Consider the following 27,188-nt stretch of genomic DNA (forward strand, 5'->3'; position numbering starts at 1 on the left):
CCGCCAAACGCATACTGCGCACGGCCTGCGTCCCCAGTGATAAAGATAGGGGACGCAGGACGCATGCAGCATCATGCGCCCGTAGGCGGAGCTACCGAAGGTGCGGCAGGGGGCGGGGCTTAGCGGCGGCCGTGCACAGGCCGTCGCTGCGCCCTGAAACGCTAATGTGAAACCATCCTTATTAAGTTTTTTGCGTGCCGTATCTCTGTGATTTAAGGGCATAAAAATTCAAAGTTGGAAAATAGCGAAATTTTAAAAATTTGCCAAATTTCCGTTTTTTTTCCTCACAAATAAACGCAAGTTATTTGAATGAAATTTTACCACTAACATGAAGTACAATATGTCATGAGAAAACAATGTCAGAATCACCGGGATAAATGGAAGCGTTTCAGAGTTATTACCTCATAAAGGGACAGTGGTCACAATTGTAAAAAATGGCCCGGGAGTTAACGTGCAAATCACCCTTGGTAGTGAAGGGGTTAAAAAAAAACAAAAAACAACGAACATTTAAGTTTTTTTTCACCAAAAAATTACATCAGGTCCAATTTTTTTTTTTATTTTACCAAGGGTAACAGGAGAAATTGGACTGCAAAAGTTATTGTGCAATTTGTCCTGAGTACCACTGTTTCGGCACATAGAAGAGATCGGAAGAGAAGGAGCGCCGTTTGACTTTTTCAACGCAGAATTGGCTTGACGCCATATCGTATTTGGAGAGCCCCTGATGTGCCTGAACAGTGGAAACCCCCCACAAGTGACCCCTTTTTGCAAACTAGACCCCCCCCCCCCCAAGGAACTTATCTAGATGTGTGGTGAGCACTTTGAACCCCCAAGTGCTTCACAGAAGTTTATAACGCCCGGGCGTGAAAATAAAAAAAAATCTTTTTTTCCACAAACATGATCTTTTAGTCCCCAATTTTTTTATTTTCCCAAGGGTAACAGGAGAATTTTGATCCCAAAAGTTGTTGTCCAATTTGTCCTGAGTGCGCTGATACCCCATATGTGGGAGAAAACTACTGTATGGGCACACGTCGGCGCTCGGAAGTGAAGTAGTGATGTTTTGGAATGCAGACTTTGATGGAATGGTCTGTGGGTGCCATGTCGCGTTTGGAGAGCCCCTGATGTGCCTAAACTGTGGAAACTCCCAACAAGTGACCCCATTTTGTAAACTAGACCCCCCAAAGGAACTTATCTAGATGTGTGGTGAGCACTTTGAACCCTCAAATGCTTCACAGAAGTTTATAACAGAGCCATAAAAAAATATTTTTTTTCCACAATCTTTTATTTTCCCCAAGGGTAACAGGAGAAATTGGACCCTAAAAGTTGTTGTGCAATTTGTCTTGAGTAGGATGATACCCCATATGTGGGGGTAAACCACTGTTTGGGCGCATGGCAAAGCTGGGAAGGGAAGGAGCACCGTTTGACTTTTTCAACGCAGAATTGGCTGGAATTGAGATCAGATGCCATGTTGCGTTTGGAGAGGCCCTGATGTGCCTAAACAGTGGAAACCCCCCAATTCTAACTCCAACCCTAACGCCAACACACGCCTAACCCTAATCTCAGCCCTAACCCTAACGGGAAAATGGAAATAAATACATGGTTTTTAATTTTATTATTTTTCCCTAACTAAGGGATTTACTATTTATGGTGGGTTTTTATGTTTGGCAGCTGTCACACGCTAAAAGATGCTTTTTATTGTAAAAATAGCTTTTGCATCACGAAATTTTGAGAGCTGTAATTTTTCCATATTTTGACCCAGAGTCATGTGAGGTCTTATTTTTTGCGGGACGAGTTGATGTTTTTATTGGTAACATTTTCGGGCACGTGACATTTTTTGATCGCTTTTTATTCAGATTTTTGGGACGCAGAATGAACAAAAACCAGCATTTCATGAATTTCTTTTTGGGGCGTTTACACGGTTATGCGTGTGGTAAAATTGATAAAGCGGTTTTATTCTTCGGGTCAGTACGACTACAGCGATACCTCATTTATATCATTTTTTTTATGTTTTGGGGCTTTTATACAATAAAAACAATTTTGTATAAAAAATAATTTTTGCATCGCTTTAGTCTGCGAGCTATAACTTTTTGTTTTTCGCTGATGACGCTGTATGGTGGCTTGTTTTTTTGCGAGACAAGATGACATTTTCAGCGGTACCATGGTTATTTATATACGTCTTTTTGATCACACGTTATTGCACTTTTTGTTCGGCGGTATGATAAAGCATTCTTTTTTGGTTTTTTTTTAAGGCGTTCACTAAAGGGGTTAACTAGTGGGACAGTTATATAAGACGGGTCGTTACGGACACGGCGATACTAAATGTGTGTACTTATGTTTTTTATTTACAAAAAAAAAAAAAAAAAAAAGGAATTTATTAGGGAATTTTTTTATTTATTTAGGAATTTGTAAAAAATTTTTACACTTTTTTTACTGCTTTATTTTCCCCGGGGGGGGGGCGACATCACTGTAAAGTGTAAGATCGGAATAGGGAAGCAAGGGGGGGTTGAGACGACATCACTGTAAAGTGTAAGATCGGCATAGGGAAGCACGCAGGGAGGGGGATTCTTCTTCCCTATGCCCTCGGTACACTGCGATCATGTTTGATCGCTGTGTGCCAGGGGGTTAATGTGCTGGGGGGCGGTCCGTGACCGCCCATGGCACAGTGTTAGGTGTCAGCTGTGATAATCAGTTGACACCCAGCTGCGATCAGCGGCGCTTCCCCTGTGAGCACCGCTGATCGCGGTGACGTACTATCCCGTCCACGGTCCCATGGGCCCTAGTCACGTGGACGAGATAGTACGTCACATGTCAGAAAGGCTCCATCACTAAGGGAATAAAGGGAGGGCAGTTATCCGGCCTTGGTCACTGTTCACCGATTCCTACAGTGATCAGAGAGCAGCAATCAAATCTTTGCAATCTGTAGCGCTCTGATCACAGTTGTTAGAGGAGAACAAAGATGCTGTCACCAAAGCTGAGGACTTGGCTTCACCTAGTGACCTGTTCTGACCGCTGGATGAAGTCACCGCTGCAGCTACAGCACCTGGACCTGTGCTCAACGCTAACTACTGTGATCAAAGAGCTGAAGATGGCAAAAATTTCACTGCTCTACTTTGATCACAATAAGTACCAGTGATAGAGGGAAGCTATAGCCCACTGGGTTATAACAAAAAGGTGCCAGGATCCATCTACAGCTGTGAATTGGGAATGCCAAAGGGTGTCCACAGTTCAGCTAAAATAATCGCAGTATAAGGCTGAAGTCACAATGCCGTATTTGCCGTATGATAATCGCATCGCACTGCACGGACTGGCCGGCTCCTGACCTGAGTATGAACGTGTGATGGATTACTATGCAGCTGTCAAGCTCAGGTCAGGAGAGCCGACAGCCAGTGCATGTTTTTTTTGGTGCGATTCTTGCATGAGAAATACGGCAGTGTGTCTCCAGCCTATGAGATAGGATCAGGCGGCGGCCACAATCTCCAATTCCTGGTGTCTGCCATAATTGCTGTAAGTGTTGTGCGCTGACATTTTCACAACCAGGAAAAAAAAATTGCAGTCCCCTGTGGCTGAAGTAATAATAAAAAAAATTAACAGTCAATTTTTGTACACTTATAAACCCTTTATGTAAACCGAGAAAATAAATAAAAATTATGACACATTCTCTTGAAAAATGAATGATCTGTCATCATGTGAAAAGTGGCCAGTTTTTACACTTATTTTATTCCTTTGAGTATTCTGGCTAGAAGAAAAATAGCACTAAGTAAATAGGACAATACCTCTGGAGAAGTATGGCGGATTTATAAAAAAAAAAAAAAAAAAAAAAAAAAAAAAAAGGAACACCCCCCACCCCACCTTCATACTCAAGAGGGAAGTTAGAATAAAATAAGAGCAAAAACTGGACACTTTTCACCTCGGGACAGGTCCACTTTATAAAATGAAAAAAAATCTTGTCCATTATGGATAGAACTGTATTCACACCTAATATTCGTTTCAATTTTACAAAAATAAAAAGGCTCCGCGGCAAAAATCGATACATAATATCACGAGAATTTTTTTTAAATAGAACATTCCAGAAAAAAAATTAAAGTAGCATTTTGATAAAATATTGTAGTCTCAAATTGTTGAATACAATTTCAATAAAGCGCCAAGTGATGTTTTGCATTCAGATCAATGCATATCATATTTCTATATTTTCTAATGCAATTACATTTGTATGGGAATCATTTTGTTTTTTTCTCAATTGCTGAAGAGCTCAGCTCTAACTTTACAGAAGGGATCCTACAACACAATCATGGCCAAAAGTGTTGGCACCGTTGAAATTGTTCCAGAAAATGAAGCACTTCTCCCAGAAAATTATTGCAATTACATCCGTTTTGTTATACACATTTATTTTCTGTAAGTATTGAAACACGAAAAAAACAAAAAAAAATAAGGCAAATTATACATCATTTCACACACAACCCCCAAAATGTACCAGATAAAATTGTTGCCACCCTCAACTTAATATTTGGGTGCACACCCGTTGGAATAAATAACTGCAATCAATCGCTTCCTAGAACCATCAACAAGCTTCTTAGTCCTCTCAACTGGAATTATAGACCACGTTTCTTTTGCAAACTGCTCCAGGTCTCTCATATTTGAAGGGTGCCTTCTCCCAACAGTAATTAAGATCTCTCCACAGGTATTCAATGGGATTTAGATCCGGACTCATTGCTGGCCACTTCAGAATTCTCCAGCGCTTTGTTTCCATCTGTTTCTGGGGCTTCTTGTAGTATGTTTGGGATCATTGTCCTGCTGGAAGACCCATGACCTAAGACTCAAATCCAGTTTTCTAACACTAGGCACTATATTGTGACCGAAATTCCTTGGGTAATCTTCAGATTTCATGATGTCTTGCACAGGCAAGTCACCCAGTGCAAAACAACCTCAAAACACCTTTGAACCTCCACATCTGACTGTAGGTACTGTGTTCTTTTCTTTGTAGGCCTCATTCCATTTTCCGTAAACAGTAGAATGATGTGCTTTACCAAAAAAGCTCTCTCTTGGTCTCATCTGTCCACAAGACCCTTTCCCAGAAGAATTTTTGGCTTACTCACGTGCATTTTTGCAAACTGCATTCTAGCTTTTTTATGTCTAGGTCAGCAGTGGGTGTGAAAAATGAGGATGAATGAACTCATGGAGATCAACATCCAACACTGCGGAGACACCATCACATGTTGCTCAACGCAGTGATTCTAGAGCAATGCCCCCATCCCTTATGGGAAATATGTAAAAATATGCAAAACACAAGCCGCGGAGACACCATCACATGTTTCTCAACGCAAGCAATGACTAGCCAGGTCTTTTGCATATATCAGCAGTGGGGACTCCTGCCATAGTGTTTTATTTAATTCACATGTCAACAGATAGTTTGTGCTGACACTGAAGCACACTGCCCCTGCAAGGCAGATTGAATTTCTTTGTAACTTGATTGGGGCTGCTTATCCACCGTCCGGGTTATGCTGCGTTGAAACCTTTCACCAATTTTTCTTTCTGCCGTCCACGACCAGGGAGATTAGCAACTGTTCCATGGGTTGTAAATGTCTTGATTATGTTGCGTACTATTGACAAATAAACATCAAAATCTCTGGAGATGGACCTGTAACCTTGAGATTGTTGATACTGTTCCACAATTTTGCTTCTTAAGTCCTCAAACTGTTCTCTTCGCTTTCTGTTCTCCATGCCTAGTGTGGCATACACAAACCCACGATGCAAAGACTGAGTCAAATTCTCCCCTTTTTATCTGGTTTCAGGTGTGATTTTCATACTGCCCACATTGGTTACTTGCCACTGGTGAGTTTGAATGAGCATCATATGCTTAAAACAAAGTGATTTACCCACAATTTTTAAAAGGTGCCAAAAATTTTGTCTGGCCCATAATGGGGGGTTTGTGTGAAATGATGTACAATTTGCCTTTTTTCTCTTTTTTTGTGTTGTTCCAATATAAACATGTATAACAAAATATGTGTAATTGCAATAATTTTCTGGGAGAAAGACACTTTCGGCCATGACTGTATATCACTGTCATCATCTGCGAATCCTACAACTGTGCAATGTTTTAACAGTTTTGTAAAATTTTTATTCACTTATGGAAAATGAAGACTTTTTTATCTCCATTTGAGCGATTTAAAATATTTATTTTTTTTAAATTGTGCATGTAAATGCAAAGATCCGACAGCTGTTGCGATATCAGTTTAGGCACCAGAATCAATGGAACCTTTATCACTCTACATAGGCCCAGCCTAACAAGTAAAGGGGTTAAACAGTCTCTATAAAATAATATTTGCTACAATAAAAATAGTAGCAAATAATGCAAGATAAAAACCAGAAACATTCCTTCTCCCTTAGACTATGTGCACACGAAGCAGATTTGTTGCGTTTTCGCATAGTTTTTTTTTTGCGCGGAAATACTCCAAAAACATAATGGAATACCAAAGCAAGGTAATTCAATGACAATTCTGAAGTGCTGTGTACATGATCAGTAAATTTCCATCCTTATTTGCAGCGTTTTATTTTCCGCAGCATGTCAATCCATTATGCAGCTCTGCAGCGTTTTTCACCCATTGACTTCCTTAGAGTCAGTCAGATCTGGAGCAAAAACACAGGTGTAAAAAAGGTTTGCGCATTTGCTGTGGATTTGATGCAGAATTGTCAAAAGAAATGATGTCAGGAGGAAGAGTGTGTGAGCGGAGAATATGTGTGAGCGGAGAATGCGTGCATGTCTGTCTGTGGGTGTGTCTGTCTACGTCCGTCTGTGTGTCTACCCATGCGACGAACAGCCCATAGTGATTGAACATAGGCGTCGCCTGATAAGACTACTACTCCCATCCGGCTACATCTTTTGCCACATATACAGAAACTGCATGAGCCGATGATGGGAGAATTGTCTCATCATCTGGCACCTATGTTCAATTGTAAAAAAAAAAAAAAAAAAATTGACACAATCACATACAATATACATACTCACCGAACTCATAATCCCCGACGCTCGCATCTACTGCAAGCATTCAAAAATAAAAAAACAACCAATACTCGCTGTCCGCTGTAGTTCATTTAATACCGTGTTTCCCATGTCGATGTCACCCGGCGATACACTACAGGAGCCGTTACCTCCTGTCAGTGTATCACTGAGCCACCGTGATAGTTCACCAGAGTACATCAGCTGATCAGCTCCGATGCTCTCACTTACAGCACCGCTGCGTGAGAAAGTTCTCACACAGTGGTAGTGAGAGTGCCGTGAGATCACCGGAGCTATTGAACTCCGGTAATATCTCACAGCAGCGCTGTGATACACTGCAGAAGCGATTACCTTGTCAGTGTATCGCCGGAGGTCGGGTAGAGCAGTCACATCTCCTGATGTGACTGTTCTACACGAGAGATTGCCGTGGGACACTCGGTATTAAATGGACTACGTCGGACAGGATAGAATTATATGTTAGTTTAATATTTTATTTTTGTTGCAGGACACGAGGGTGTTGGGGATTAGGCGTTCAGTTAGTATGGTTAATTTAGATTCAATAAAGGAGTCTGTGTAATTATTTCAAATAAAGTACTTTATTCTGGCTGTGTGTTTATTTACCATATAACTATAGGATTATTAATGGATAAGTGTCTTATAGGTCCCTCTCCATTATTAACCCGTGGGCTTTATGTCACCTGACAATACAAAGGTGACATCAACCCCACAAATATGAATCCCACTTGCCACCACTACAGGGCAAGAAGGAAGAGCGAGGCTAAGTGCCAGAATTGGTGCATCTATAAGATGCGCCATTTCTGGGGCGGCTGAGAGCTGATGTATTTAGTCTGGGGGCTGCCAATATACATGGCCCCTTCCCAGGCTATTAATATCAGCCCGCAGCTGTCTGCCTAGCCTTTGCTGGTTGGATTTTCTAGGGGAACCCCAAGTCAATTTTTTGCTGGGGTTCCCCTCTAAACTAGCCAGTAAAGGCTAAGCAAACAGCTGTGAGCTGATATTAATAGCCTGGGAACCTTTATGGATATTGGCTATGCTTTGTGTGCGTAAACACTATAAATTTGAACATGGTAAGTAATGACATTATGGGCTTCAATGAAAGAATGAAAAAGACGCTGAACAAGGAAATGACATCACAGTTCTTTTTTTAATAATATATCTCTATTTAGCTTTATGGACTTACAAAACCACATGAAAAAATGCATAAAAACCACGCGGATTTTCCACTGAGTTTTTCTACCAAGAGATGCAGAAACCTTGCAGAAATGTCTGCAAGCAAATCCGCAACGTGCATACATAGCCTTATAGTCTTTGTTATCACCGGCCCAACATGTGGGCAGCCAATCAGTGGTTTAAGTGCTCAAATGCATGATACCAACAATTTGGCCACTGAGGACATTGACAGGTTGGGTTGTCATGTGGTGATGGCTGTAAACAAAGACCAGAAGGACCACTGGAGTCGGGAAAGGATTGTCAAAGGAAAGGAGGAGAGTCATTTCTTTCACAGAAAAGTGACTACTCCTTGCAGTTGTGTTTGTGGAGGGGAAAAATATATACTTACATTGGTAAAGTAGCCTAAAATTAAGAAATTCTATAGGGAGGCCTCAGAGAACTTGTTTTGAACCATTTGGAATTAATATGGTCTAAACTATTAAAACGATTAGTATGCCGTAAAACACACTTCACACCATTGAAAAAGAAATGATTATTTGATATTGACCTCACATTTGACACTTTGTTTTGAAGGTTTGTACTTGTAGTGATTGAATGAGAAAACATTCTTTTCTTTTTTTACTTCCAGAAGTTGAAATCTGTCCAATCATGTGATGCTTATACAGGTATATAACTTGTTATAGCTATATCAGAGTTATTTTCGATCTACGCACCTTCGTTATCATCAGACCAAAGATGTTCATTCCATAGCAGTCAACACTGAAGGATTCCATTCAATTTTGATAAAAGAGAGCTTTTGCAAACTGTGAAACTTACCATATTTCAGATTTTATTTTTTGAAACTGGGAAAAAACAAAATTTAAAAAAGCTAGCATAACACACCTTCATCTTCCTCCTCCTCGTCGACACCATCTCCATCAGCCTCAGCGTCAGAGTCTGGGGCCTCCTTATCGTCCCGGTCATATCCATCCAGGTATGTCAGTTGAGGGAGGAGTTTGAATACACTTTCTCTGTAGTCATTTAGATTTGTTACTTCACAGTTAAAAAGGTCAAGACTCTTCAAATTTTCCAATTTTTTCTGAAATATAATAAAAATATGATATAATATAATTTTCAGGTCAGTTGTATGCTTGACTAAATGCATTCCATAGCACTGCAAAAGATGGATTTTTGGTTCTTACCGTAAAATCTCTTTCTTGGAGCCTTCATTGGGGGACACAGAATACCATGGGTGTATGCTGCTGCTGCTAGGAGGCTGACACTATGCAAAAACAATAAAATTAGCTCCTCCCCGGCAGTATACACCCACCGACAGGCACCAAGCACCTCAGTTGGTGAAAAAGCAGTAGGAGAAGCAACGAGAAAAAACTCGAACCATATGTACCAACCCAACAGGGGACTCTAAGACCCAACACGGTACAACTGAAACAGGGAGGGTGCTGTGTCCCCCAATGAAGGCTCCAAGAAAGAGATTTTACGGTAAGAACCAAAAATCCATCTTTCTTTATCGCCTTATTGGGGGACACAGAATACCATGGGACGTCCCAAAGCAGTCCCAAGGGTGGGAACAGCAAAAAGGAACGAAAGTAACCGAAAGGCTCAGGTCGGCCGGTGAGCCACCGCCGCCTGCAGAACCTTCCTACCAACCACAGCATCAGACGAGGCCTGGGTATGAACCCTGTAGAACCTCGTGAAGGTGTGCAAAGATGACCAGGTTGCAGCCTTGCAAATTTGCATGGCCGAGGCCTGGTGACGAGCAGCCCACGAAGCCGCCACAGCCCGGGTGGAATGAGCTCTTACTCCCGGAGGGGGCCGCTTTTCCTGAAGACGATACGCTTCCAGAATGGTAGAACGAATCCAGCGAGCGATCGTGGATTTGGAAGCCGGAAGGCCCTTCTGGCGACCTTCAGAGATGATTAGCAAGGAATCGGACAGACGGAAGGAAGCGGTCCTGGCAAGATAGACACGCAGGGCTCTAACTACGTCCAGTTTGTGGAGAGACTTCTCAAGAGGATGAGATGGAGCCGGACAAAAAGAAGGAAGGACGATATCCTCATTGATATGGAAAGCGGAAACCACCTTTGGAAGAAAAGAAGGAACGGGCCTGAGGACGGCTTTGTCCTGATGGAGAATGAGGTAAGGGGAACGACATGACAAGGCCGCCAATTCAGAAACTCTTCTGATGGAGGAAATGGCGATCAAAAAGGTGACCTTCCAAGAGAGAAGGGACAAAGGAATGTCCTGGAGAGGCTCGAACGGCGCCTTCTGGAGCGCGCTAAGAACGAGGTTGAGATCCCACGGGTCTATTGGCGAATGATGAGGGGGAGCCACGTGGGAAACCCCTTGTAGAAAGGTCTTGACCTGTGGTAGAGAAGCTAGCTCTCTTTGGAAGAGGATAGAGAGAGCGGAAACCTGGCCCTTGAGCGTACTGAGGGACAGACCCGCGTCTAACCCAGCTTGAAGAAACCCTAGGATAGACGGGATAGAAAACGACATTGGGAAGACTCTTCTATCATCGCACCAACGGAAAAAAGCCTTCCAGTACCTATAGTAAATGCGGGAAGAGGCTGGTTTCCTGGCTCTGATCATAGTTTGAATAACCTGACTGGACAGACCTGATTCCTTTAGAATTGCGGTCTCAATGGCCATGCCGTCAAACTCAGAGACTGAGAATTCTCGTGGTAAAGGGGGCCTTGCGAGAGAAGGTCTGGACGGTCCGGAAGCCTCCAGGGAACGTCCGCGAGCATGTTGACCAGTTCCGCGTACCAAGGCCGTCTTGGCCAATCTGGAGCAACTAGAATCACTGGTACGCCTTCCGATTTTATCTTTTTGACCACCCGAGGGATCAATGCCAGAGGCGGGAACAGATACGGAAGTTGAAACTGGGACCACGGAGTCACCAGTGCGTCGCATGCGACGGCTAGAGGGTCCCTGGACCTGGCTACGAACTGCGGCACCTTGTGGTTCATCCGAGATGCCATGAGATCGACATCCGGGGTGCCCCAACGGTCGCATATCTGAGAGAAAACCGCGGGGTGCAGGGACCATTCGCCGGACGCTAGGCCCTGGCGACTCAGAAAGTCGGCTGCCCAATTTTCCACCCCTGGAATATGGACGGCGGAGATTGTCGGAACGTAACGTTCTGCCCAGCGGAATATCTTTGCCACTTCTGACATTACCTGTTTGCTGCGCGTACCCCCCTGATGGTTTATGTACGCCACGGCCGTGGCGTTGTCCGACTGAATGCGGACCGGCTTGCCGGAAAGGAGGGGCTGCCAGTGAAGAAGGGCCAGGAAAATCGCCCTGATCTCCAAAAGATTGATTGGAAGGAGAGACTCCTGTGGCTTCCAGCGTCCTTGGGCCGCTTTCTGATGGAACACGGCTCCCCATCCTAGAAGGCTCGCATCGGTGGTGATGATTTGCCACTGAGGCGGAAGGAAGGACCTCCCTTGGAGAACTGACGCTGGCCGTAGCCACCAAGTGAGAGACTGCCTCACTCTGAGAGGAAGCCGAATAGGACGGTCCAAGGACATCGTGGTCTTGTCCCAGGCTGAAAGCAGAGACAGCTGGAGAGGGCGAAGGTGATACTGCGCAAAGGGCACTGCCTCCATGGAGGCCACCATCTTCCCCAGGACCTTCATGCCGAACCGAATGGGAATGGGAGCAGGCCTCTTGAGAGTTTTGATGCACTTGGACAGAGTTGTAAATTTTTCCTTTGGAAGAAAAACACGGGCTAGCTCCGTGTCGAATTCCATACCCAGAAAGGTCAGACGCTGGGTGGGGACCAGAATGGACTTCTCCTTGTTGACTAGCCAACCTAGGCGGCTGAGAGTGTCCAGGGTTATCTGAAGGCTCCGGAGACAGTCCTGGCGAGACGAACCCTTGATCAAAAGATCGTCCAGATAAGGGATGATGAGGATCCCTCTGGAGCAAAGGATGGCCATCACAGTCGCCATCACCTTCGTGAAAACCCGGGGCGCTGAAGCCAGGCCGAAAGGAAGAGCTGTGAACTGAAAGTGGTCTCCCTGAAACGCAAATCGAAGATACTTCTGATGTTGCACACATATTGGAATGTGGAGATAGGCATCCGGAATGTCCACCGAGCAGAGAAATTCCCCGGGCTCCATGGAAGTAATCACCGACCGAAGAGACTCCATCCTGAAATGAAGAATCTTCACGTGGCGATTGAGCAATTTGAGGTCCAGAATAGGACGAAGAGAGCCGTCTTTCTTCGGGACTACAAAGAGATTGGAGTAGAACCCGGAAAACCGTTCGTCTGAGGGAACGGGAACAATGACTCCGGCGGAAAGAAGGGAGGAAATGGCCTGCAGAAAACCCGGAATCTGGGCCCGCTGTCGCGGAGGCCGAGACCGGAAAAACCGTCTGTTCGGGAGTGAAGCAAATTCGATTTTGTAACCGGATGCGACGAGTTCTCTGACCCAAGCGTCGTCTACAACGGACAGCCAAGCATCCGCGAAAAAGGAAAGTCTGCCGCCCACCCTGGAAGAAATTCCAGGTGGGGGTGACCCGTCACTTAGACGAAAATCTGCCGGAATTGGCTCCTGCAGATCTGGAATATTGTCCTCTAGATCTCCAGCGAGGAGCGGGTTTGTAGGAAGGTTTCCTCTGATCCCGCTCCCTGGTGGCAGGCGGCCGATCCTGTTGAGTGGCTCTCTCCGTGGCAGAGAAGGGACGAAAAGGCCTGAATGGTCGAAACCCCCTTCTGTTGAAGGGACGTTTTGGTCGAGACTGGGGAAGCGAAGTACTTTTGCCTCCAGTGGCATCGGAAATTATCTGATCCAGCTTTGCTCCAAAGAGCCTAGAGCCATGGAATGGCAGATTGGTAAGCGACTTTTTCGAAGTAGTGTCCGCATTCCATGACTTTAGCCAAAGGACTCGGCGTACAGCTACTATGTTGCTGTTAGCCCTTGCTACGCAGTCGGCCGCGTCTAAGGAGGCGGCCAAAAGGTATTTTCCCGCCTGGTTAATCTGATCTGCAAGATCTGCCAATTCGTCTTGAGGAGCTGACGCTAAGATGCCTCTGCGAAGGATTTTTGCCCAAGCGGAAATGACCTTCGCCACCCAGGCGGATGCGAAAATAGGGCAGAGAGAGGCGCCAGATGCCTCAAAGATAGACTTAGCCAGAGATTCAATCTGCCTGTCAGTAGGATCTTTGAGCGACGCCCCGTCTGGCAGAGAGAGCACCGTTTTAGAGGCTATCCGGGATACTGGAGGATCTACCTCTGGAGCCTTGGACCACTTTGAGAGCAGTTCTGCGTCAAAGGGGTACAGAACGTCCAAATACTTGCGGCCTGAGAAACGTTGTTCAGGGCGCTCCCAGTGTTTGGCTAAGGTAGTATTGAAATCGTTGTGATTGGGAAAGGTTCGGGACGGAGGTCTGGCTCGTCTAAGGACAACCGAGCTTTCCTGAGCTGGAGCCTCATCCTGTTTAAGTTTTAGTGTTTGGAAGATAGCTGCAAGAAGACTATCGACCATGTCCCGCGTTTTAGAAACGCTGTTCCCCTCAGAGCTAGCTTCCGAATGAGAATCATCGCCTGACTGAAGGCTGTCATCTGAGGAAGGAGAAGGAGGCCTGGGAGCGGAAGGGCCCTGCGAGCTCGAGGACGAAGTGGACAGAGCCCGCTTCCTAGAAGACCTTCCCCGTCTGTCTCTCTGAAGGTCGCGGTCAGGTGCGGACGACTCACCCCGAGAGGTGGTCGGGGCAGAGGTGGCTGAGGATAGCTGAGGTAATCGTTCTAAAACCTGGACCAGCGACTGTGATACTTTTGTCAAGTCAGAAACAGACTGTGACATTGTAACGGCCCACTCCGGGGGGAGAGAGGAGGGAAGAGCGCCCTCCGCCCGGGACTCTGTGCGTTCCTGAGATGCTGACATATTGGAAGGACTGCAGGGGGGGCAGAATGGAGACGACTGACCCGATGCCCACTTCTTTTTACAGCGCGCACAGGCGTAATAGATAGTGGTGGGCCTGAAGCAGAGATCCCCTGAAGGGTTGGGCATAAGTAGACTGCACTGAATGGCCGCAGGATTTAAGGAATAACTGCCGAGGAGAGCTAATCTTTGCCTCAGAGCAGAGCCTACCGAGATTCTGTGAGCAGCAGAAAACGCTGAAGTGTCCCCCAAACAGCGCAGGAAGGAGTGAAACAACCAGGAAATCCTTGTGCTGGAGGCTGGGGGCGGAGCTTAGCGGCCACTCCATGACTGGTTAACAGCGAAGGAGAGGGCATGGCCGAAGGAGGAGGCTGGCATATGAAACGAAAAGGAGCCCTGTGATGGGCTAGTAAAGGCGCGCTGAAAAGAGCGCGCTCAGGAAGGGAGGAGGGAGCACAGCGATGAGGAGACTGTGAGGGAAAGTGAAAGTGAAGACGCCGCAGCCCCATGCCAGCGCCGACATAACGGAGCTGATCTGACAGTGGCCCTGGGAAGTCTGCCTCCCCTGCTTGTGACGCTGTGTGGTGAGTGGAGGAATCCCCAGTGTCTCCCTGGGAGTGAGAAACAAGCGGCGTGAGCGCGCGGCAGGCAGAGAGGGCGGGAAATTCAAAAATTGTGGACCTGAAATCACAAAGGTACAACTTCTGCCATTCACGGAGGTTATGCGGGGCCGGAGGGAACGTACAGGCACTTACCTGACGTCCCTGAAGAGGATGACCACAGGGGCCCACGGGGAAACGGCAGGCCGCTGGGGGGAAGGGAGTCCTCTGTACCCGCATCCTGCAGAAGACGGCTTAAAACACCTGCGATCGCCGTCTTCCTCTCAGCCCTGTCCCGAGAGAGGGGTGAGGAGGGGGATTCGGCAAGGACTAGCCACCTGTCCACAACCCTTATCACCGGAAGGCGAAAGGGAAAAGTCCTGCCTGCGGTACTGAGAGTTGCGATGTGGATGACACCACACTGCTCGCTCAGCCGCATGATATGGGAAATCAGGGTGACAACTACACCCTGTTTCCCGATGGAAAATAACCTAAAAGACAAAAGAGGGAAAAATTAAAAAGTTCAGACTAAACCTGAAAAGAAAAATGCGGATCTGGGGAGATCCCGGTCCGCCTCCTACAGACACTAAGCACAAACTGAGGTGCTTGGTGCCTGTCGGTGGGTGTATACTGCCGGGGAGGAGCTAATTTTATTGTTTTTGCATAGTGTCAGCCTCCTAGCAGCAGCAGCATACACCCATGGTATTCTGTGTCCCCCAATAAGGCGATAAAGAAAGAGGTCTCGCTGCAGTCATTTCAGGTGACTTTTCAGGATAAGCTGCTGTGTGTATACTTGAGAAATAACATTTCTGACAATTATATAAATTGTATCTGGCATTTTCTGTGAACTTTTCTCTGTAGTCTCTAGCTTCTTTTTAACTCTATTTAGATTGTGAGCCCCATCGGGGACAGTGATGATAAAGTGTGCAAACTGTAAAGCGCTGCGGAATATGTTAGCGCTATATAAAAATAAAGATGAAAAAAATAAAGATGAACTCTCCCTTTTCCATAGGCTTAGCTAAAATACTGACCGTGTGAACGCTGCCTTAGTATCTGTAAGCCAAAACCAGGAGTAGAACAGTCAGAGGAAAAGTATAATAGAAACACATCACCACTACTGGATTTATCATCCTTTCCTGGATTTGGCTTACAGCGACTGGAAATACTGAACATGTGAATGTGGCCTTATAGAGCAGATATTAAGAATGTAACACTTTCCCAATGACTTACGTATGCAGTCTACAGGGTTGACTAAATGGGATATTCAGGAGGCCCATTCAGTATCTGTAAGCCAAAACCAGTAGTGGGTTATAAATACAGAAGTGGTGATGTGTTTCTATTATACTTTTCCTCTAACTGTTTCACTCCTGGCATTGGCTTACAGATACGGATTAGGTAGCGGAACTTCTGTCTTTTAAGAGGACTACAAAAAAAAACCTCACTTCTAGTATACTGGAAAATAATTCTGGCATAAATTGCATTGAAATGTAGCAATATTTTTGACTTATGGCGTTTTCAGATTAGTTTCTGCCAACGCCACTAAAATGGGTGAAGTTGCGGTGGAAAAGGGCCGTGATGACACAACTCTCTTAATGATCAGGAGCGTCTGACTCCAGCAAGCTCTCTCCTCAAAACTGGTGAGAAAAATCGCTGATATTGATCAAGGCCTGCAAATCAGATATTTGCTACAGACATCTACATGTTTTTCTTAATTAATTTTGCAACATGTAACCAAATGTCAAATTTACTGATGGAGAAGGCTGGCAGCAAAAGAATAAAAAAAAAATCCATACCAGAGGTTCCAATGTGCTAATATCTTTTAATTTGTTTCCACTGAGGTTTAGATGTGTGAGGTTGGGAAGCTTTTCTGCTAATACGTCCAGACCTCCAGATATTCTGTTGTCACTTAATTCAAGCTGAAAATACAGAGGAAAAAAAAATAAAACACATTTTTACTATTTAGGAAATAAACAAGACACAGAACCATTTTTAATAAAACCATGACTAAGCAAAACACACCCCTATCCCCAATCCCAACCCTAACCACAAACCTAACCCTAGTCCTAAGCATAATCGCAACCACAACCCTATCCACAAACCTAACCCCTATTCCCAACCCTAACCCTAATGGGTAAATGAAAATAAATATATTTTCTTTGTTTCATTTTTTCCCTAACTAAGGGGGTGATAAAGGGGGGGTTTATTTACAATTTTTTTATTTGATCACTGTGATAGGGTCTATCACAGTGACCAAAATGAACAAATAGGAAAAATTTTCCTATTGTTGCCGGCCGATAGATCTCGGAAGAAGATAGTGGCGCCCATCGGGGGAAGCAGGAGGGCCGAGGAACACCAGGAGGGGGATCGGGGACCCCATTTCTCTTTCCTCTGATTTGCGACTTCCCGGACACGCTCTCTGACCCTACGTGTCATTTGAACGCGACTTCCGGTACGCGCTCTCTGGCACCACACGTCTCCGGAAGCTCTCCGCCCTACGCTGGAGGAAGGCCTGCTGGAGGAGAATTACAGCTGAAGCGTGAGCTCCCTGTCCCCCGCCATCCCTTACCGCTTGTTTGTAATTGCAGAGAGCAGGGCCACGTTACCAGCACAACTATTTCCTGAGTCCTGTGCAGGCGACCGATCCCCGGGCTGCTGTGCAGGGTTTCCAGGCAGGGGGACAGCGGCAGATGAGATGTGCCACTGGCTCCGCTGTGGGGTGAAGTCTGGACATCCCAATGTTCCAGAGTCTGGCCTCTAATCGCACGGGGTTGGGGCAAGCTATCCTGGCCTCCGTGGCGCTACCGGTACCTCAGCAGCAACCGCACAGACCAGGTCTGCCAAAATCCATCCACCCCAGGCATCCTCTTCCATTTCTTCCACCCGGGCATCGATGTGCTTCTGGGTGGCATGGCATGGCAAAAAAGACCACCCACGCTTCGCTCAAGGAGGGTACGTTGTTGTCGCCTCCGAGGCACTACCACCACCGGTCCACGGCCACAGCAGGCCCAAATCTGCCAAACCCTGGCCGTCCCCGGCATCCTCTTCTATCTTCCCGATTTTATCTTGAGGATTCCCCATCAAGTGCAGGAAACCAACTGATGCGGAGAGAGGAGCCGCCCTTTTTCACATAAAGGTTTCCTGTCCTTGAAGGGCGGATCTCCTCTCTGGTGGTGCCATCATGGGTGACTGAAAAATTAACTGTATTCCTCCCAGCAGCCTCCGACTTTCAGTTATAAAGGTGCTGCTTCAGTCACTGCTCAGTACATAGTGAGCGCAGCTATAATCACATCCTGTCACTGACTGGAAGCCTATGTATCGAGACTATGGCCCAGACTATATGCTTAGTGTTGACTGCAGTTGTGTCTCAATGATTGCCTACCAGCAATCAGGTTTTCAGTGCTTCGGCCGCATGGCTTTAGAATGGTACCTGCAGGTTAACACCATATCTGCAGATTAATAGCGTATTTTTTTTTTTTTACTTGACAGGTCCCCCCCTTTAACTTCTTAAAGGCATAATGAAACATGGATGTCATGGAGTGCTCTCCTCTCCACAGTCATCAACTATAGGAGTATCTATTTGAACGACCTTGATGCAATGCAGTGGCCGCACAGATTCAGAATGCTATTAACCTGCAATTATGGGTGGAGTTATCGTGCAGGTTAATAGCGCTTATTGACATGACATGTTCCCTTTAAAGTATGATAAATAGGTGTGAATTTGGGAAATTATTAGCAATAAAGTCTCGAGTGTAGTTTTTACAATATGACATCTCAGAATCTGAACAATATTCTACACCTAAATTTACACTACTCACAAAAACTTAGAAATATCTGGCCTTCGGGTGAAATGTCAGGATGATCCTAAAATGCACTCTAATCAGGTGATCTGACTGTGACCTTCTTGAGTACACACGTCCAACTGTTTAATTTTTCAGTACTTTTTGTATAACTTGCTGTTCTCTACCAAGGAGCTTAATGGCAAAATTCACAACAGTGTTTGATCCACAAACCAGCCAACAAATTTCAGGGTTTAACTAAAATTGGTATTAAACAGTCTCCTCAACATGCTGGTCACATTTTGACATCAAGACATCGTTAGGGAACGGCTGCTGGAGACTGGGGTACCTCAAAAGGAGTGGCATGCACTTTCTCCAGACCTGAATCTCATATAAAAGCTATGTGTTCAGTCAAGGTGTAAAGGCTCGTAACTTTGTACACTAGAACCTCAATTACCTGAGAGCTGTTCTTCAAGAAGAGTACGATACCGTGCCTCAGCAGACAATAAATTGACAGCATGAGATGTCGTTGCCAAGCTGTAATTGATGCTCAAGACCACATGACAAGTTATTGAGACATTGAGATTTTTTTTTAGGGTATACCCCTAACTGTTGTTGGTGTTTTTCTCAATAAATTGTTTGAGATGAGGAAATCATCCTTGCAGGCTTCTACTTAAATGCCCTGCTGTCATGATAAAATGTTACTGTTGCGTGAACTTTACATTTTCCATCAATTTTACCAAAAAGCCAGATATTCTTAACTTTTTGTGATTTTACAAATCAACATGGCTAACATGACAATAATCCTTTCAGCTCACAATTTCTTTTAGCCACCCTTTCCCCTGCAGATGCCCCTACTGAAATGATGGCATATACTAGCAATACACTAACGTTCTAGGATGTGAAAATACCTTTAAGAAATTGACATTTAAATCCAGAGAAATTAACTTACCTTTTTTAATTTGGGTAACTTTGGAAGGTTTGAAACGGACAGCAACATGACATTTATTAGGCTGAGGAACTCTAGATTAACAAACTCTGCTGTGAGACCCTCAATTTTGCCGTCACGTGCTCTGCAGTTGTCCAGTACCAGTTCTCGCACCTGTAAAGTAAAAATGCACAACATTACAATGGACTACAATACAAAAGAGGCTGTAACTTACTGAATGATGGAAAAAGAAGGGTCACTTGCTCATGATATTTCTGCCCTGTCCTTCTGAGCACTGGTGTTGTATAATGTGCACCCTTTTTAGTTGGAATATGTGAATAAAGTAACATATTTACTCATTTTGGTAACAGTGGTGAATCATTATCTTTACCCTATACAGCGAGCACTGGTCTCATTAATATAGGATTCGTCAAGAAATGGATATTTGTCAGTGGTGCTGCCCTCTCTTTATAATCTACATCATGAAGCATCGTGCATAAACGGATATACAAACACTGGCTGTATACAATACACAGTGTTGTGCAGCAATTATATGTATCTATAGAAACCAGGGCTGTGGAGTCGGTAAGCCAAACCTGCGACTCCGACTCCTCAATTTCCCTTACACCGACTCCAACTCCGACTCCACGACTCCGACTCCCACACATATTGCTTATATTTAAGTGAAAAATTTATTGTAGTACAATGTGAACCTCAGACATTTAATCATTTTTATGATCCAATAATCAAGATATTTAGATAGAACAGAATATATATTGGTGTACTACCCGGTTTTCATTCTTTTTGGTACAGATACGATATGGATAGACAGATATGGATAAATGGATAGATAGAGCAGATTTCTAATCTGCTTTTGCTATTGAAAACATTATCTATGAGCTCAAAAACCTTTCAGGTGATGCAGTTTTTTAAAAAGATGATCTGCTTTTGCAGCTGAAAAACGTATCCTCAAAAAACACAGGAAAAACGCTGTGTGTGAATGTAGCCTTAGATCAGGAATATAACAGCCATTTATAGGACATTTCATAACTTTCCCAAATTCCTATGAAAAAATATTCAGCACATCCTGCATTGAATTACTGTACCCAATTTATTATATATTTTAGGAGTCGGAGTCGGTCCATTTTATACCGACTCCAACTCCACCAAAATGAGCACCGACTCCGACTCCACGACTCCGACTCCACAGCCCTGATAGAAACAAGTGCCACTCGACTGTATATAGTTGGTGCTCATTAGGGTCAGAAATTCCAGTGTAAACAAGTTATTAAAGAGTAACTATTGTTTTCAGTTTTATTTTATACCTGTAACATGCATATGAAGATAACAAACATTGGAATATATTTCTCCTCTTCACTGATCTTTCACTCTCGGTTCATGGGCAAAATAAGTATTCAGCGAAGATATATTTTAGCCATGAATTAAGAGTGAAGGATCAGTTCGGGAAATGAAAGAAGTAGACTTTTCTTATAAGATATATTACAACATTTCTCATTTTCTAATGTATTATTGAACTCTGGGAAAAAAAATGTTACTCTTTAAATAACAGCACTGTAAATCAGTGCATAAAGTTATTGCCAGCTACCATAACAGTTCCCCCATCAACAGTGTGACAATTATAACTTTAGAATATGCAAAGGTGAGAAAGATCACACTTCTCTACGAAAAAAAAAAAAATTGTTTCCAAATTTGAACACCAATTCATTTTGCCCTGAAAACAGTTTATATTCTTTAAAACGCAGATCCATGATGACTGTATCAAAATATCCATGGTAATAGCAGAATAAAAATACTGCTTAGTAAACCTTAAGGGCCGTATTTGCCAGTAAGCACCAGCAGTTCGGTGCACAGGTGATAGTTTGTGGGGGAAAGTGCCAACATGAAAAATGCTTTTTTATTTTAATTTTCCCTCCCCTCTGAAAGGCCAAATAACAAAGCTGGCGTTTCCTGCAGTGGGAGGGGGGCCACTTTTAAAACTCAGAACTAGATGAAAGAGAAAGGAATGAGAACGACTCCAATCAGAGCTGTTGTCAACAATATAAGGTAGCTGGATCTACACTGGACAACCATAAAACTTTTAAGCAACCACTGATTGGCTATATCAGGGGTCCCAAACCTGTTACTCGAGAGCCCCATGTAGCTCGCAGGCCCATGACATGAGGCTCACGGCTGCCTGTCAGGTTGGTGGCTTAGCTCCAGATCTAGCAAACAACTATGAAGAGAAGGTCTCCAGATGGTGAATTTTGTGAGTAACCCTGCACGGAAGAGCAGATCTGGATGCCCATATACTGGTCTTAGGAGTTTGGAGATAATTTAAGTATGGTAAGCTGGAAACCAGATGATGGTATCTGTCAGAGGAGATTCTTCAAGCTGTGGCTATGGGGGCTACCATAACAGTGTGGTGCAAGTGATTGATGCGCGCATATTGAATGGAGGTATTGTGGGAACCTCTGGATCTTGGCATATTGACTTGTTGTGATTTCTGTTGAAATGCTTTGGCTATTGCTATATTGGTAATGGGGCTCTGTGTGTCGCTACGGAGAGGTGAGCAGGAGATGGATGTGGCTTACATATCACTATGTGGGTCACAACCCTTTCTCAAAGCTGAATGTAGCTCTCAAGATCAAGATTGGGGACAACTGGACTATATCAAGCCGAGCGGCAGTCATTTAATAGACTATAATACCTCCTGACCAAACTATACTGTGCACAGAACAATTAATATAACACGATTTCTCTATGCACATTGTCCTCTCCAGCATATCCCATTTTAACAGGAACATCTGCTATCGAGAAAAATTAAATTTATAGCAAGGCTAAAAATAACTTAACAAACGGCGGGTTTGCTCTTACATCTACTGATTGACAACTTATTTGATAGACTGATAATCGGTTCCTAATTATCAGCCATTGCAAACTTACTTTAAAAAAGAGAAAAGTAACCTCTGGGATTTTTTTTTTTTTTCAAACGTGTAAAGGGAATCTCTGTCACCAAAAAATAAAAATGCTATCAACCTGTAGATATGGGGTAAATCTGCAGGTAAATAGCGTTATGTTGGTCGGTGCCTACATGTAGCCAAACGCTGCAGGGAGAAAATTAACTTTATTTCCCCCTGCAGTGTTCTTGTTTGTCACGGGGGCGTCCCTAAAGCAAAGCCAGTGCCAGTCAGGGTGGTTTCAGTCATGGGGGCGGTGCCAGTACTTTCACGGCTCTGAGAATACAGAGCTGCGGCTGTAACTGGCTCCTCCGGCATTAGGGCTGGCTATCAGAACCAGAGGCAAGGTTACAGCAGCCGCTCTGTATACTGTGACTGAACCAGCGCCGCACCTCCGTGACGAAAACAAGGGGGGGGGTGAAGGATTGACAGGTACCTTTTAAGGCCCTGTATCTCTGAGCAAATAGGTGGAGGAATGGGTCATAAGATTCCCACTAATTGCTTAAATGACCTCTTAAAAGTGTCCAGTTCAGGAGACAGGAGCGCACTCACAGCATAATTCAAATAAAACAGAAAGTCAGGTTTTCTTTGCGGCCCTGTATCCTGAGCTGCACTGTTGTCTTTTAAGCAATTAGTGGGGGTCTCAGGACCCAGACCTGCAACTTATCTTCCCAAAATTAAAGGGAGCTAAAATATAAACTCTCTCCCAAAAGTTACTCTTTAAATGATTAACAGTGCTACTGCCTTTATTTAAATCAGTATTGTTGGTCCTGTATGGGCAGCAGTCTGAACATCACTGGTAATAACTCTCATCATCTCCTTACCATTGTTAAGAACTGGGAGATACAGGTTCATGTGATACAATTGTATATGCCGAGGGCTGACCTGAAATTGCAATTATTCACTGTTTTAAGCTTGGTTCTGTACTTATACATTGATAACGGTTCCCATGCTGTCTTCCTGTATTGATAGTGGTTTTGTTGCTGTATTCATTTAGTAATAGTAGTGATGTATTCATGTACTGATGGTGCTTTTGATTCTGTAGTAATGTAGATGTAGTGATTCTTAATTTATCAGGACTTTACAATGGATTATTGCATGGCTCAGAAAGGAAATGTAACATCAACTGTTCTTCACTGTCCTATTAAGGGAATAGAAGAATCAAGGATATCTATAAACAGAAAGATAGTGAGGAAACACTTAGCTAACCTAAATGAATTCAAGTCTCCAGGTCCAGATGAATTACAGCCCAGAGTACTGAAGGAGATAGCAGAAATTTCTGAACCCCTCTCCACAATCTTTGAAAATTCTTGGAGAACAGGAGAAGTCCCAGAAGACTGGAGAAGAGCAAATGTTGTTCTCATCTTCAAAAAGGGGAAGGAGGTGGACCCAGGCAACTATAGGCAAGTGAGTCTGACTTCTATACCAGGAAAGATCTTTGAACAAATTATTAAACAACATGTATGTAAGTACCTGGATAAGAATGAAGTGATTAAACGGAGTCAGCATGGGTTTGTAACTAATAAGTCATGTCAGACTAACTTAATTTCCTTCTATGACAGAATCACAGAGTGGGTGGATCAGGGAAATGCTGTAGATATAGTATATCTTGACTTCAGCAAAGCATTTGACAAAGTATCTCACACAATCCTTATTGAAAAAATGGCTAAGTATGGAATGGACAAGGCAACTGTTAGGTGGATTCATAACTGGCTTAGTGATTGGACCCAAAGAGTGGTCGTAAATGACTGCACATCCAGTTGGAAGAACGTCTCAAGTGGGGTACCACAGGGCTCTGTCGTGGGCCCTGTATTGTTCAACATCTTTATCAATGATTTAGATGAAGGAATTGAGGGTAAACTGATTAAATTTGCTGATGACACAAAGCTAGGAGGGAGAGCTAATACTAGAGAAGAGAGAGAGAGAGGGGATTCAAAAAGATATGCATAAACAGGAGCAGTCGGCAGCAACTAACAGAATGGTTTTTAACAGGGAAAAATGCAAAGTACTACATCTGGGCAATAATAATGAAAAAAGCATATATAGAATGGGAGGAAGAGGGCTAAGCAACAGCACATGTGAAAAAGACTTGGGTATACTAATAGATCACAGACTGAATAGGAGTCAACAGTGTGATGCAGCAGCAAAAAAGGCAAATGAAATTCTAGGATGTATTAACAGAAGCATACAGTCTAGATCACGCGAGTCATTATTGCCCTCTACTCCTCTTTAGTCAGACCTCATCTGGAATACTGTGTCCAGTTTTGGGTGCCACATTTTAAAAAAGACATCAACAAACTGGAGCAAGTTCAGAAAAGAGCGACCTGAATGGTGACCGGTCTGCAAACCCTGTCTTATGAGGAAAGGTTGCAGGATTTGGGAATGTTTAGCTTGCAGAAGAGAAGACTGAGAGGAGACTTAATAGCCATCTACAAATATCTCAAGGGCTGTCACATTGTAGAAGGATCATCTTTATTCTCATTTGAACAAGGAAAGACTAGAAGCAATGGGATGAGACTGAATGGGAGGAGACACAGATTAGATATTAGAAAAAACTTTTTGACAGTTAGAGTGATCAGTGGGTGGAACAGGCTGCCACAAGAGGTGGTGAGTTCTCTTTCAATAGAAGTCTTCAAACAGAGGCTGGACAGACATCTGTCTGGGATGATTTAGCGAATCCTGCTTTGAGCAGGGGGTTGGACCAGATGGCCCAGGAGGTCCCTTCCAACTCTACGATTCTATGGTCAATGTGCTGTCAATTACACACACAGCAACATAAGAGTGAAATACAGCCATCTAAACTAAGCTAAGTATTTCAGTCAAACGTGTTAGAATAAAACTCCCATACATTTTAGATAGCTGTTGGCCATCGTTCGACAGCCATCTCATCCAACTCTTCCATACACAGGAACAGACACTCTGCTGAGCCTATTGTGATGTTCATGAGAGAGTTACTGCCTGAAAACAAAAGGAACTGCAGATCCTTTTCTCCCCTAAACAATAATCTATTAGGGGCCCCCACCTACATAAGACTGATGGCCGAACCTGTTGATATCGGACTATAGTAGTCTAATGTGTATGAGGGCCTTAGCAACTATCTAAAGGATATGGGCACTTATGGGCTGACTTACCAATATGAAGCATGACAACGTAAAGGAAATCTGCCAAATGAAAACAACACTTATTAACCTGCAGATATGGGGTTTAATAGCGCTATGAACCTACCTAGCGCCCGCACTTAGAGCCCTGGTGCCAGAAGGAAATTAACTTTATTCCTACTGGAAGCATTTGGCATTCAGTCATAGGAGTGGCACGTGCAGTTTCAGCCTCCGCACTGAGCAAATACAGCGGCACCCCTGGCACTGACTGACAGCCAGCCCTAATGATGAGCAAGTGATCATCCAGCAGCAGGCGAGATTACAGCTGTTGCTCTCTATACAAAGAGCTTTGACTGAATTAATATCATTTCCTCCCAGCAGTGGAGCGCTAAATGCGAATGTTGGGCTATTACCCTGCAGATATACCCCATATTTGCAGGTTAATAAATGTTTTTTCAAGTGCAGATTCCCTTTAAAGAGCCTAGGACAGTGTGAACCACAAATAAGGCCATGGATACCGGTTTTCTAATAAAAGTAGACTGAACACTATGGCCCAATTTATCAACAACGCTTTTGCATCAATGAACTTTGAGAGGGCAGTTGGTGAGCATTTTATCAAATACAAGATGATTCCTTTTTAGTAAAGCTGTTGGAAATAATTAATTAATAAATTTGTAAAAAGAGTGCTTTCAAGTGTAAATCGTAGTTATGGACAAGTATCAATTGATAAATTTGTACACAGCTAGAATGTTTCTTGATTTAAGACAAGAAATCACTTGACACTGCCACAGCCTAATAAACAAATAGCAAAGAGGTCCGATGTGAAATCCAGGATATGTGGAGAAACTGATTGCAGACGTTGTCGTTCATCATAGATGACGTCATTTTTTCTATACTTGGCCACAATAGGAAGATATGGGCATTAAAGATATTCAGATGACAGCGCCTGCTATCTGTTCTGGTATTTCCCTTTTTAATCATTTAGATTTTCACCTTTTTGCACTGCAATAAAAAATGGTCTACATATTTGTGCAATATTGTGCATATGACTTTTTAAGTCATGCAATTTCTGGCAGTACAAATGCTCTGCATAAAAATTCTAATTTTAAGTATCCTTGGAAACATTCTTTTCACCCATTTGTATCATATGTTCCATATGACTGAAAGTACACTTTTAGATGTGCACACATTATTTTCAGACACTAGAGGGCATCAAAAAACCCTTGTTACATATCACTGTACTCTAGTATGTGAAGTATGCTAAATGTCATCCCTGTACAAAGTATCAAAGGTGAATATTGGTGAATCATAAGGGAAACAAGTGTTACAAACTCACAACAAGCAAAGCATAGGTGATTTCCAATAATAATAGTGTAAAGCATATTGGAGATATAATTTCATGCCAATTCTTTGTATCCTATAAAATCTCAGTGTGCAGCTACAAGAAAACACCTAGACCCTCTTCAGTGTGTATCTAGCAGCAGGGGGGCAAGCCTCAAAGGCTGAGAGTGACAGATCTCACACCTTGAGCAGCTCAGAGCAGGACAAAGGCTGGCTTGTAATATATTCATGAAGCTAACAAGGAACATTCTACAAACATGATTCCATAAGGAGCTATGGAGATACTATACGTGCTAGCCGTACATCGTGTATATTTCAGAGATCCCCAGAACATTGGAAACAACCGCCTGGGTCTCGATCTGTTCTAGCATTCAGGGGTATGAAGATGCATAGAACATTTTAGTAGAAGCCACGT

General features: G+C 43.8%; 1 protein-coding gene across 1 annotated transcript in view; it reads right to left on the reverse strand.

Annotated features, from left to right (window-relative positions):
• The window catches only part of ANP32B (acidic nuclear phosphoprotein 32 family member B), a 93,820-nt gene that overhangs the window by 16,107 nt on the left and 50,525 nt on the right, over nucleotides 1–27,188 (reverse strand). The window contains exons 2-4 of the mRNA XM_073549714.1: nucleotides 19,402–19,551; nucleotides 16,467–16,589; nucleotides 9,065–9,260 (exon numbers count right to left, since the gene is read on the reverse strand). Coding sequence (XP_073405815.1) covers nucleotides 9,065–9,260; nucleotides 16,467–16,589; nucleotides 19,402–19,551 — 469 coding nt within the window. The remainder of the gene's footprint in view (nucleotides 1–9,064; nucleotides 9,261–16,466; nucleotides 16,590–19,401; nucleotides 19,552–27,188) is intronic.

The sequence above is a fragment of the Dendrobates tinctorius genome, unplaced genomic scaffold (genome assembly GCF_039654945.1).
Source record: "Dendrobates tinctorius isolate UK_male_01 unplaced genomic scaffold, ASM3965494v1 ptg000160l, whole genome shotgun sequence".
Lineage (NCBI taxonomy): Eukaryota > Metazoa > Chordata > Amphibia > Anura > Dendrobatidae > Dendrobates > Dendrobates tinctorius.